This window comes from Oncorhynchus mykiss, chromosome 8 (genome assembly GCF_057628025.1).
Source record: "Oncorhynchus mykiss isolate SJ-2025 chromosome 8, ASM5762802v1, whole genome shotgun sequence".
Classification (NCBI taxonomy): domain Eukaryota; kingdom Metazoa; phylum Chordata; class Actinopteri; order Salmoniformes; family Salmonidae; genus Oncorhynchus; species Oncorhynchus mykiss.
Genome location: NC_143029.1, coordinates 62,802,371 through 62,816,153, shown reverse-complemented (window position 1 = coordinate 62,816,153; position 13,783 = coordinate 62,802,371). Strand labels below are relative to the sequence as shown.

The 13,783-nt window shown below is 44.5% G+C and overlaps 1 protein-coding gene across 1 annotated transcript in view; it reads left to right on the top strand.

Annotated features, from left to right (window-relative positions):
• The first annotated feature begins 456 nt into the window (after window positions 1–456).
• The window catches only part of LOC110530271 (centrosome and spindle pole-associated protein 1), a 34,406-nt gene continuing 21,079 nt past the window's right edge, over window positions 457–13,783 (top strand). The window contains 24 exon segments of the mRNA XM_090182225.1: window positions 457–535; window positions 1,743–1,823; window positions 1,825–1,846; window positions 3,306–3,381; window positions 4,014–4,117; window positions 6,008–6,372; window positions 6,547–6,705; window positions 7,195–7,286; window positions 7,388–7,484; window positions 7,782–8,111; window positions 8,298–8,416; window positions 8,693–8,831; window positions 9,443–9,557; window positions 9,645–9,683; window positions 10,456–10,603; window positions 10,776–10,910; window positions 11,150–11,256; window positions 11,474–11,623; window positions 11,827–11,970; window positions 12,149–12,265; window positions 12,393–12,459; window positions 12,551–12,677; window positions 12,780–12,940; window positions 13,231–13,371. Coding sequence (XP_090038351.1) covers window positions 1,759–1,823; window positions 1,825–1,846; window positions 3,306–3,381; window positions 4,014–4,117; window positions 6,008–6,372; window positions 6,547–6,705; window positions 7,195–7,286; window positions 7,388–7,484; window positions 7,782–8,111; window positions 8,298–8,416; window positions 8,693–8,831; window positions 9,443–9,557; window positions 9,645–9,683; window positions 10,456–10,603; window positions 10,776–10,910; window positions 11,150–11,256; window positions 11,474–11,623; window positions 11,827–11,970; window positions 12,149–12,265; window positions 12,393–12,459; window positions 12,551–12,677; window positions 12,780–12,940; window positions 13,231–13,371 — 3,019 coding nt within the window. The 5' untranslated portion in view covers window positions 457–535; window positions 1,743–1,758.

The window sequence follows — 13,783 nt, the reverse complement described above, 5'->3', positions numbered from 1 at the left end:
GCAGTAAATGCTTTAGCTAGCTAGATTATTACATCCATTGTTTCACAAGATGACACCCTGGTTTACTGGTTGTTTCAGGAGTCCCTAAAACATTAAAGAACCAGAATTACAATTTCAGACTCATGTCAATACACCCATAAAGCTAGTCAGCTAGCTTGCTAAATCGAGATTTTCGTAAATTAACTTAATGATTATAAATATGCAAACTCGTTTGTCTCTACATTAACTAACATATTTCTGTCAACTTTACATTTTTGCATGATTTGTTATGACGTTATAATCACTGACGTTTGCTTCCATCCCAGTATTTCTGTCAGCCATCTTCCCTGAAGAAAGTCTCCAATCATTGGGTCGCACAGCGTCAAATTCTTCTGGGAACCACTCTGATTGGTCATCGCCCAGCGGTCACCGCTGGTGATTTGCATAAAGTTGGGAAAACGTTATCTTTTTCACCCACTCCCACGCAACTTTCGCACCTCCCAAAGGTCCCCCGCCCTCTCCACTGCTCACCGCTTTGCTTTCATTGAAATGAATGGTAAGCGGTGTATCACTGCACAGCAACCTATGCTGAGGGGTGCATTTGTCAAATTGATTGATAGCGGGGGCGCTAGATCGCGCAGAAGACCACAGTGGTCAAGTGAATACTTTTTTCCATGGCACTTGCAGTGCTGCTGGTTAGTAGATGCAGTGCTGCTGGTTAGTACTTGCAGTGCTGCTGACAAGATACTCTGAAAATATTGAAGAATATTTAGGACCATCAGTTCTCTATGAAAGAACCAGTACTGGTGAAAACTAAAGACCGCAAAGTGCGCACTTGCACTTGGAAGGAATCTGGCAGATCTAAACAATTCATATTTTAGAAGGGTGGTGCTGGCGGGGCTAAATTTACGGTGCTAACGTGCTACTGTAGCTACCTGGCTGTTGCTACTTAGTTGGCAGCTGTGGCCTTGTAGTTTAAGGTAGCTAACTGAGTAGCAAACGTTCGCAAGTCCAGTAGCTATCTTGGTTGTACAACTGGTGAGTACTATTTATGCCATTTTAATATAGAAAACAAACTCCGCAACAGGCTTCCATCTATGCATGTCTCGCATGCATTTGTCTTTAGCTGGCTTACACATCAGGTTAACGTTAACTATAGACAACAGGTCTATAGAACAGAACTAACGTTCGCTAATTTAGTTTATAAAAATTCTAACCAATTCGTGTAACATCATTTACGTAGCTTGCTTGTTTGCTAGTTAATATATGGCCTAAATGCTAGCTAGGTAACGTTACATAGCTAAGATTATTTTTGTGTTCAGTGGTTGCTTGACAACCGAAATTAAAGAGACAGCGGGCCATTTCTGGCGAGCTGGGTAGTAAGATAGCTATCATGCTTTGCCAGTAATATGATCAGATGATATTACAACAGCATAACTAGATACATTTAGGGAAATATGACCAAAGTTAAACTGTCTGTAGTTAATCCTAGACTTGTTGAGGCTGTTTTGTCGAGTCCAAAATGCTGCTACTAGCTAACGTTAGCTACCTAGCTAAATGTTTACAATTCATGACATTGCTTACTAACGTAAACATCATCACTATTTAACTATTTCATTGACGTTACTATTTACTAGCTAGGTAACATTATATTCTCACCCAGAAGTTCTTAAATGGCTAGAATGTAAATGTTATACTGTTTGCAAGTACATTTGAGCTGTATTATTAGACATTGTTTAATTTTGTCACTGTCACTTTCACAGTGAGCCTGCATTATAAATGGAGATGGATAATGAACTTAAGAAATGTATCCAGCAACAGAAGGCCAGAGTAGAGGATACAAAATCCACCTTACCTGGAAATAAGGGTGTGTTTCCGTGTTTATTTTTTACTGTGGTGATAGAATGCTGAACTTGGGTCGTTCCATGTCATTTCAGCAAGCCATGACACCCATCATCTCAGATTGTTCTGAAATCGTTTTTGTAGTTAGAAACAAATAAGATATGCATTATTTTGTTGAAAATAATTTGATCGCTGAGAAATTAAATAATAGATTGCTTGTCTGTCTGCCGCCAACTTTAGCAAGCTTGTAAATGTGCATGCATGCCGCACATGGCTAGTCGAACGCAGAACTCTTCATTGAGACAATGCTGAAACATCAATCCACAGGTGAGTCGGTGCCACATTTGAATTTGTGCCGAAGTCAAAATGAAAGAAAAGAAAGCTTGCGAATTCAGTAGGCTATGGTGTGAAATGGGCTTAGAAGTGTTGTCTTTATTAATGTTAATGCAGACTTTGGCTGTGCTTATCAATGCTCAACCAAAAACACCTTTCTATCAATAAGTTCTACAAAATTATGACTGAAGTGTAAAATGCATTCTCTCATTACTAAATGTGTAATGTGATATATTTTAACATTACTATTTTTTTTACACGCAACAAATTGGATTAATAAAATATTTAATCAATCATCTTCTGCAAATGAAGGGAATGATGACATAATCTTTGCAGCAGGAAGGGAATCTGATTTAATTGGTCCTCAACTCGTGGCTCAGTCATTTCATTCAGGGTAAGTGGAGTTAGCCAACCCCGGAGCAGGTTAGTTCTGAAGGATTTGTTGCCATAGAAATGTACCTTGCTAAAAGGTGTGCCCCTTTCTTTTTACCGGTTATACAGAGTTAAACTCAGTTGATCAAAGTTACCTCTCGAACTGCTCAAACTTGCTTCGGAGGATAGCCCTCTGGTCCATAGACTGCTTACAAGGTAAGAAAACCAATGTGTAATTTTTTTAATTGGGTGAACTATCCCTTTATAATGATGGGGGATTCTTAAACAAAAAAAATCTAATCACCTAATAGCAGGAACAGCACCACCTATTGGTCAGATCAGGATTTAGGATGGGACATAAACCCAACAACTTCAATAACCAATTTCTTTGAATAGGCGAGACATTTTTGGGGGGGACCATTTTTTTGGATTTATTTATTTATTTTTATTTCTCATGTCTAACTCATCAGATGTTAGGATTCATATAATGTTGTTAAATATAGCACCTATAAATTGACAATTTGGGTGCAATCAATTAGCTTAATTTAGCAGATATTCATTTATATTTCAACAAATTAATGTTGTAGGAATGCTAAACTTGTATTTTTCTGTTGACAGAAATTATTTCAGAACAATCTGAGATGGTGGTGTCAAACCTCTTTCTTGTGCTTTTTGAGGTGGAATGATTCACTTGGACATGGGTGAAACGCATGCTACTTTGTGTTTGGTGACAGCTGAGCAAATTATTGCAATTTTCTGACCTGTGGCTGGATCAACAGACAAAAAATCACAAGACCTATGACCACACACTCAAGGAAAATATCCCTCCATTTAAGTTCACAGCACAAGGGAAAGGTACAGTATACACTGAGTGTACAAAACATTAAGAACACCTTCCTAATATTGAGTTGCATTCCCCCACCCCCTCCTTTTGTACTCAGACCAGCCTTGATTTGTCGGGCCATGGACTCTACAAGGTGTCAAGCATTCCACAGGGAAGCTGGCCCATGTTGACTCCAATGCTTCCCACAGTTGTGTCAAGTTGGCTGGATGTCCTTTGGGTAGTAGACCATTCTTGATAGACACAGGAAACTGTTGAGAATAAAAAAACAGACAGGGTTGCAGTTATTGACACAAACCAGTGCACCTGGCACCTACTACCATACCCCATTCAAAGCCACTTAAATATTTTTGTCTTGGCCATTCACCCTCTGAATGGCACACATACAAATCCATGTCTCAAATGTCTCAGGTCAAAGAAGGATTTTTAAGCCTTGTCTCCTCACCTTCAGCCACACTCATTGAAGTGGATTTAACAAGTGACAATAAGGGATCATAGTTTTCACCTGGATTCACTCGGTCAGTCTGTCATGGGAAAAGCAGGTTTTCATAAAGTTATGAACCCAATTTGTAAGATACTTTGTGGTAGATCTAGATCCTGACCAATGGGAAGTCTTTTATTTCATGTATACCATTCTGTTTTTCAGAGGAGAGTTGTTGTCTAAGTTTACCTTTGGGTAGAGACTATGAGAGGAAGAAACAGAAGTTACATCAAGAGCTCCGTCTGGACTACAGACACTTCATGGCTCAGGTAATAATATTACCAATGCCAAAAGTTATATAGTTGTTACTTACAAATGTGTAACCTGTCAACATGCATACATGGGCCATAATATTTACTTGTGTGTGATAAACAAGAGCACTGGAATGGTACGAGTGCAAGGAGTCAGTGCAGTCTTCTACCAAATGTATATATTTTTAAACAATGATCTCTGCTTTGGGCTGATTTGGCCAATTTGGCCCTTAATTATAGAAAAAAAGTGTGAATGCTGCTGAACCAGGCCCACCCCTTCCCCTTGGTGAGAGGAGAGCTGCTAAGGTAACCTAAGAAGTGCTATGTGTAGCCTATTTTTATATCAAGCTCTGTCAACTGAGGCCTCTTAATTCATTCCAAATAGCCAAATTTATATATACACTTGGTATACAAAACAACAACCACTCTCTCAACGTGAGCAAGACAAAGGAGATGATTGTGGCCTACAGGAAAAGGAAGGCCGAACACACCCCCATTCACATCGAGAGTTTTAAGTTCCTTGGTGTCCACATCACCAACAAACTATCATGATCCAAACACACCAAGACAGTCGTGAAGACGGCACGACAACAGCTTTTCCCCCTCAGGAGACTAAAAATAGTCAAATAGTCTGCTTAGCCATTTGATTAGCTGTTCAGGAGTCTTATGACTTGGGAGTAGAAGCTGTTTAGAAGCCCCTGGGACCTAGACTTGGCGCTCCGGTAACTCTTGCCATGCGGTAGCAGAGAGAACAGTCTATGACTAGGGTGGCTAGAGTCTTTGACCATTTTTTAGGGCCACCGCCTGGTATAGAGGTCCTGGATGGCAGGAAGCTTAGCCCCGGTGATGTACTGGGCCGTACTCACTACCCCTCTATTGTGCCTTTCGGTTGGCGCTGAGCAGTTGCCATACCAGGCAGTGATGCAACCCATCAGGATGCTCTCGATGGTGCAGCTGTAAAACCTTTTGAGGATCTGAGGACCCATGCCAAATCTTTTCAGTCTCCTGAGGGGAATAGGTTTTGCCGTGCCCTCTTCACAACTGTCTTGATGTGCTTGGACCATGTTAGTTGATTGGTGATGTGGACACCAAGGAACTTGAAGCTCTCAACCTGCTCCGTTACAGCCCCGGCGATTAGAATGGGGACGTGCTCGGCCCTCCTTTTCCTGTAATCCACAATCATCCCCTTTGTCGTGATCACGTTGAGGGAGAGGTTGTCGTCCTGGCACCACACTGCCAGGTCTCTGACCCCCTCCCTATAGGCTGTCTCATCGTTGTCGGTCATCAGGCCTACCACTGTTGTGTCATCAGCAAACTTAATGATAGTGTTGGAGTTGTGCTTGGCCGTGCAGTCATGAGTGAACAGGGAGTTCATGAAGGGGTGAAGATAGCTTAAAGAAGGATTTTTAAGCTTCGAGACCATTGAGACATGGATTGTGTATGTGTGCCATTCAGAGGGTGAATGGACAAGCCCCAAAAAATTAAGTGCCTTTGAACATGGTACGGTAGTAGGTGCTAGGCCAGGTGCACCGGTTTGTGTCAAGAACTGCAACGCTGCTGTTTTTTTTTTTTTCAAGCTCAACAGTTTCCCATGTGTTTCAAGAATGGTCCACTACCCAATGGACATCCAGCCAACTTGACACAACTGTGGGAAGCATTGGAGTCAACATGGGCTAGCATCCCTGTAGAACGCTTTCAACACCTTGTAGAGTCCATGGCGAGAGGGGAGCTGTGCAACTCAATATCATGTTTGGTATACTGAGTGTATATTATTACAAAAGGGCTGGTAAAACAAGTCTCAGTAAATTAAGAGAATTTGCTGAAATCTTCTTCTGTAAAAAAACGTAAAAAGGGTGCTTGGAACCAGAAGTTGATCTTAAACTTGTCCTTTCCCCCTCATACATACAGGAGCAGATTGCCTTTCTCAGAGTTCCTCCAGACCTCCCTGATGTTCACTGCAGCCCCAGACCCCCGGTGCACCCTAAGAGGGTCCCCTCTAGGAGAGAGACAGCCACGCTGACTGAAGGCAAGAGGGGGCTGCACAGGGGAGGACACTTCCTGGTGGAGGGCAGTGTGAAGGAGGGCCTGAGGCCTGAGGATGAGCTGCTCCTTCCTAGAGAGAAGGCCAGGCTGGTGAGAGTGGACTATGACTCTGAGGAGGACCTCACAGAGGAAGATCTGGATCTTATGGAGAGGAGGCGGCTCAGACAGACGGGGTCTGAGAGAGGAGAAGAGAGGAGGCGGCTAAGAAGACACTACAAAACGGACTTCAGGTGTTCTTAAAAAACTCCCTTTGTGATACAAAGCATGATGTTGCACTTACCTGTAATGGATTCAGATGTTAGCTATGTAATGGGTTAATTGTCTCTGCTGAAATGGTCTTCGCTAAATGCTTGACTCTAGGTCTATGTTTGAAAAAGTATTGTTAACCTTCCTCTTTTGCGCAGGGACATATCAAGGCTCAGGGACAGGAGAGTTGAGCTGCCTGACGACTACACAGAGACGCGTCATTATGCAGACAGGAAGGAGACTAACGGGTCTGTTGTTCCCGATGAGGATTACTTAGAGGCACGCTGGGGGACATCATCTCTAACCCCCAAAGCCAAGTACGTCAAACTATTCATATTGAATAACATACATTTCTAAATGATTGTGGTAATGCCAATTTGGTACAAGTGAACACGATTGTATTGTCATGGCTCTCTTTTTTTGTTGTGGATTTTTAACGCAGTGCATTTTCTGTACAGTAATGTACATTTCTGTGAACAACTGCAGAAATATTTAATCTAATCTGGATTAAAGTTTTAATTTTCCATTGTCAGGGACATTGGGAGGAAAAGTACAAATGAAATGGGGCTGATGTCATACTGTCATCTGTTGTGCCTGGATCATGGCTTGTTCAAGCTTCTTGTGCCAGCTATTCGTAGAGATTTAGAATCCTCTCATACAATAAAATCATATGAAATCCCCAAACCAGCCTAGAATCAGACCAAAAAACCACACTTTCACTAAAACACAGACACTTATCGCTCAGTATTTTTCTATCTGTAAAGTGTAAGTGTACTGTGAGTGCTTATTGACGTCCTATCTGCCAGGCTGCAGGTACCAGCAGGGATGAAACCCAATGGACGATCCAGATCCTCTACCAAGAAGGACGAGCCCGAGTTTGCTACCGGACTAATGATTGGTAAGACCAATTCTGTTCAGATTTTTCTTAACTAAGGTTAACTACATTAGATAATTTGTTGATATTTCTCAAAAAATGTGGTGATATGGCATGTCTGACAGGGGCTGCAGATGCAGATGCTGCCTTGCAGAGAAGGAAGGAGAGGTACAGGCAGGAGCTGCAGGAGCAGATAGCTGAACAGCAGAGGAATAAGAAAAGGTGGTTGTTCATGTTTGTCTGATCCTGCTGTATGTGAAGAAGAAAGCCTTACATTATCCATCTTAGTGAGATGAGCTACAGGGTCTACATAGACTAATTTTAGCAGCATTGTAGTCATGAGGTAGATTTGTTTATAAGGCTGCGTTTACACAGGCAGCCAAATTCTGATCTTTTGCCACTAATTGGTCTTTTGACCAATTTGATCAGATCTTTTACCTAACAATTGGACAAGATCCGAATTACTGCTGCTTACTAGTGGGGAGAAACTCATGAACAGTCTGTTCTTTGTCTTATTAGAGAGAAGGATTTGGAGCTCAGAGTTGCTGTGACAGGGTCGACTGACCCGGAGAAACAGGCAGATTGGATCAAACCGCTTGGGGCAGTGAATGGTGGCGACCATGCCAGAAAGAGAAATGACAGCTTTTACCCACCAGGCCAAGGTGTGGACGTACCAGGTGATGAGTTAAATGGGAGACCCAGTGAGGAGAGCCGAGAGAGGCTTCCCCCTGAGCAGCCCCGCGTGGCCTTCCAGTCCCCCCTGCTGGAGTACAGCCATGCCCTGGGCCTCAGCAGTAGAGGCATCTCCCCTTACAGCCAGGCCATTCACAGGAACATGGACACCCCCAGGTAGCGAAGAAGCAGTAATCCTCATCTGCATCCTAAATGGCACCCAGGGCTCTGGTCAAAAGTGGTGCACTATATAGGAAATAGGGTGCCATTTGGGATACACACCACATCTATTCAATCTGATACATTCACTAGATTGTTTGACAAAATTAAACATTGCTGTATGATTTAGAATTTCTGTTTCAGGATTCCAGGTTTCCTTCCTCATCCACCATCCACATTGGCAGATGCACATAGAAGTCCCTATGACAAGGTCTACCTCTACCATGGAGCAAGGAATCCACTGGACCCTAACCCGGCCAACTGTAAGCACCACCAGTCTAAGTTAAATATTCAAGCTACATCAGTAGATTCAAATGGTTAAATACTAGTAAAAAAAAATAGATTGATTTGGAGTGAAAGCGTATGTTCTATGATCTAGCCTAATTTGTGTTTTGTGGTATTATAATATTTATTGGGTTACATATTTCATGTGTGTTAGCTAGGAAATGAGCCCATGTCATGTTGCTATACACTTAGAAAGAGGTGTACATTGGTTTGACTGAAAGTATGTTCATTAGTGTTTGGTGGTTCTATGTTAGATGGTCAGATCCTGCTGACAGGAGGGGGGCAGCCTGTGTCCTACCTGAGCCTCCCTCCTCCAGGGCCTCACCCCAGCCAGGCACAGCACAGCCCTCCCAGTCAGCACAGTGGGAGCAGCCATCCAGAGCCCCCTCCACAGTAAGTACCTTACTAGTCATCTTATCCTGTCTCTTCCCTTCAAAATCCACTCTTCAGTAAGTACGCCTTGTCTGAGCCAAAGTGGCCCATAGGGCAGGAGCCTATCTCCTGTTTCTGTAGCATGAGGCAGCTTGATGTACAATTACCCCCTGGACAGGATGCTAGTCTCTTCAGATGGTGAGTAGTATTCTCTATTCACCAATAGGGGGCACCACCTCTAAAATACCTTATTTGTGCCCTGTGTTGGACTTCTGAGAAGGTCATGCTCACTGGCCGTCTGGACAGACAGGACTGTTGTTCCCTCCCTACTGAGTGACGACTGCAGCCTGCACTGGTCTGCTCTGGATAGCTCTGAGCTCTCCCTTCTCCCTTACATCTGCCATCTTTCTCCCAATAACTGTCCTCTCTCTCTCTCTCTCTCTCCATTCTCTTCTGACAATCGGAACATCTTTCTCAGTGATAGAATTGCATCAATGCGTGAAATGTGACAAACCGCATCAATTGTGTACCTCCCGTTTGCCATACCTTTTTGCATAATATTGATCATTTCAAATTGTTACATAGACGTATTTCATAGTAGTGAACACATGTGTGAATATTGAATCTTTCAGCAGACCTGCCAGTGACGCTGCTATCATGGGTTCAGGGATTGGAGGATTTCCTGCCGAGCAGATCAAGCCATCTAAACAGTGTGTGTTAAGTTACAAGGAGGCACTGAGACAACAGGTACATTTTGAATGTGATTGTGCAAGGCAGCAGTGTCTTTCTCCTCAATGCTTGCATGCATTTCGTCACAGTGTGTTATTTCGGCAGGGAGACACCAGGAAAGGGAGCAGTCAGCTTTTTTGCCAGGTAACATGTAAGTCCTGCCATAATAATTCATGCACATGAGTAAATGAGGGATACAAAGCATGTTTAAAGCAGGTGCTTCTACATAGGTGTGGTTCTGGGGTAATTAAGCAATTAACATTCCATCATGAATAAAAATGCTGGTCAGGCCATTATTTTGGCTACCATGGCTATGACCCCGCCACCATCCACAGGGCACTAGTGGTCACTGAATGGTTTGATGAGCATTAGATATGATATGATATCATATGATATAAACCATATGCCATGGCCGTCTGTCACCAGATCTCAACCCAATTGAACACTTATAGGAGATTCTGGAGCGCTGCCTGAGACGCAGCGTTTTCCATCACCATCAACAAAACACCAAATGATGGATTTTCTCATGGAAGAATGGAGTCGCATCCCTCCAATAGAGTTCCAGAAACTAGTAGAATCTATGCCAAGGTGCATTGAAGCTGTTCTGGGTCGTGGTGGCCCAACCCCCTATTAAGATGTTTATTTTGACAGTTACATGTAGATGTGTTGTAGAATCAGATTTTAATTTTGTTTTTCTGAACCCATTCCCTCAGACATTCTCACAGCAATTTACCAATAGCTATGCCTATCAATATACCATTGCACTCTTCTCTATTGTCCTCTTTACATGACCAGTGAAGACAAAAGCACATCTGGGTTGTACAGAATTGAATAACTTTATTTGTCCTGTGAGGGGAACTTCATTTTTGGATAATTGGTATTCTAATGAAAGTGTTCCATCCAAACCTGACTGCAGATCCAGGATAGACAGGAGCGGCGGAGGCTGGACAGGGAGGAGAGGGATCGGTACGAGGCCAAGCTGGAGGCCGACATGAAGAACCACGACCCCTGGGGGAGAGGGGGAGGAGGAGCACCCCTCAGAGACAGCAGGGGCAACCTCATCAGTACGTTCCCTCTGCGACTTCTCTCCCTCCACACTATGGCCCTCATATTCTCTGTGTTTTCTCACCTTTCAGTAGACATACGTTTGGAGACTGAGCGCAGAGGGAAGAATGTGTAATATTTAAAACCTTCGTAAAGATTATTACTAATCATAATCATGTGAATTGTCACCAGCCGATCTGCACCAGATGCACAAGCATAATGAGGAGGCCTACATCAACCCTGAGACATGGCAGAAGATGGCGACAGCCACCATGACAGTACTCCGAGAGGAGGACACCAGACCTCCCTCCACCCACAGAGTCTCAGGTAGATACAGGGGCTTTCACATTGATGTGATTCTCTATAAGGCATATGCAACAGGACAGAGAGGAAGGGTGTGTCCCAAATGTCATCCTATTCCGTACATAGTTCACTACTTCCGACCAGAGCCCTATTGGCCATTTAGGACACAACCCAAAGTGGTAGTGGCACCCTGACAACCTGTCCAGCTCGCTGTGTCAGGCTCAGCTAACATGTTATTTTGTCTGGTGGGTTTCTGTCAACAGGTTTTGTTCAGGCTCCTTTGTTTGCCAGAGGCAGTGTTTTTGGTAACCGGCCCACACCACAGCAAGTCCACGAACAGGACAAGCACAAGGCTTACCTCAAACAACAGGTACTGGGTGTCCCGCCTCGGCACTGTGTGGCTAAAATAGTCTTTTCACATCATCAGCTGAAATTCACGAAGTCACGTAAAAAAGCGTATTGCGGAGCTTAAATAACAATGTTGTACTGATGCGCATTGATGGTTTGGTTTACCTTAGTCAGCTAAGGTATGTGATTGGATACACGTACACACAGTGATTACCCTGGTTGTCTGTCCTGCTGCCTAGATTGAAGAGAAGCGGAAGAAGGAGGCGGAGGAGCGAGAGAGCCAGAGGCTGGAGGAGGAGAAGGAGGAGAAGAAGCTGTTTGAGCAGAGGGAACGCATCCAGAGAGAGTATGAAGAAGAACAGGACAGGAAGAAGCGCAAGGAGATGGAGGTCAGTATTAACTGGACCAGGGCTTGGGTTCACTAAGGGAGCTGTAGCGTTAGGTTACACTGCAATACTCTAGCTATTAGTATGAGTAACATGTCAATCAGCTGAATGATATCATGTGACATGAGTCATTCAGTTCAGGAAATCTTTATTGTAACACACACACACACATTTCAGAGGACTGAGCAAGGTTTTTCTCCCTCCAGCAAAAAGCCAAGAATGAGCAGCTGATCCGTCTGGCTGAGGAGCGAAAGAAGGAGGTGGAGAGGAAGAAGAAAGAGGCAGAGGAGAAGGAGAACTCTGCCCTGAGGAAGCAGTATGAGAAGGAGAGACAAGCACGTCTAGAGGAGGTGAGCTGACTGGAAAACGCTCCGTTTGACCCTCTGAACATCGAGGAGCGGTTTACTGTACACATAAAGCCTATTCCTCGACTAGAAATCATGCTCAATGGATGATCTCCATCTAAAGCTCTCCACTTAATCTGGGAAACTGAGTTGAGTGATGACATTGTGGTTGCCTGTCTATTAGGTACCAAGGGAGCCGTCTCCCCCCATCCCCACCCTCCGGAAGAGGTATCAGGCTCCCCAGTACACCCCCAGACCTCCGTCCATGGACAGCCGTCGCTCTACTGCCGTCTCCCTGTCTGTGAGTGACTTCCAGAGCCCACAGCATGTCCTCTTCCACACTACCGTTGAGGGAAATAGTTTGACTGTGAGGAGAGATTAGTGGAGAATGACTGGGTCTGGTCTTCCTTCCTCTCTTCCCCCTGTAGGAGCATTCTCTATCAGGGCTCCAGTCCCCTCCAGTCCCAGCCCGCTGGAACCAGCTGAGAGCTGCCGGTAACACTGACTCCCACAATAATACAACACATAGTAGTTAAACTGTTTTCTCTTTACTTCTGAGATACTGATGTCTGTCTGTGCGTGCCAGAAGACCAGCGGGGTGTGATCAGTGAACTGTCGGTGCTGCGCAGACAGCTGCGTAGCGAGCAGAAACGCCTGGAGGTCCAGCTACTGCAGTCAGAGTGGGAGGAGCTGGGCTCACCTATGAGTGATAGGTAAGGCTGGTGAGGTGATGCCCTCCACTGTTGGTCTCATGGCTTCAGTAAGCCAAGGGTCCAGGCTGTGTGTTAGTTGTAGTGTCCTATCTATGTCTCCAGGCTGACCGATACTGTGTCCAGGCTCAGGGACAGGCCCCAGGTGGATGTGTTTGACATGGCCAGACTGCGGCTGCAGGCCCCTGTCAGGAGACCCTCCTCCAGGAACACAGAGCCCAACTCCCTGCATAGGATCCATGACTCGCTACAGCTCCGATACAGAGGTGAAGGAGTACAGCGATTGTTTGATGAATACTGGTCCGGTCCCAAATGGCACCCTATTCCCTATGTAGGGTCTCATCAGAAGTGCACTAGGGAATAGGGTGCCATTGGCACAACTCAGATTTCATGTATAACAATCAGTGCCCTAACAGCACAGTGTTCATCAAACAAATGCAGCAACTGGGTTTTGTAGATTCCCTGTCACATTCCTTTTTTTAGTGCACTACTCTTTACCAGGGTGATCAGTGATGTCATTCAGTATTGAATGGAGAAGTCATTGTTTGTGCTGCAGATGTTGATTCCAGAGAGGAGGAAGGTCATGGTTACTGTGAGCCCCCTAGGGACAGAGCTGGACAGAGGGTGGACATCCAGAGACGGGCTGGTTACAGGGTGCAGCAGCGCAGGATCAACAGCCTGAGAGAACCTGTTGACGGTCAGCAGCATTATCACCAAACACACACACTGTCTACAGACTCAATATCAATCTCTACTCACTGTCCGCAGACACAATATCAACCTCTACTCACTGTCTAGACTCAATATCAACATCTACTCACTGTCCACAGACACAATATCAACCTCTACTCACTGTCCTCAGACACAATATCAACCTCTACTCACTGTCTAGACTCAATATCAACCTCTACTCACTGTCCGCAGACACAATATCAACCTCTACTCACTGTCTAGACTCAATATCAACCCTACTCACTGTCCGCAGACACAATATCAACCTCTACTCACTATCTAGACACAATATCAACATCTACTCACTGTCTGCAGACTCAATATCAACCTCTACTCACTGTCCGCAGACACAATATCAACCTCTACTCACTGTCCGC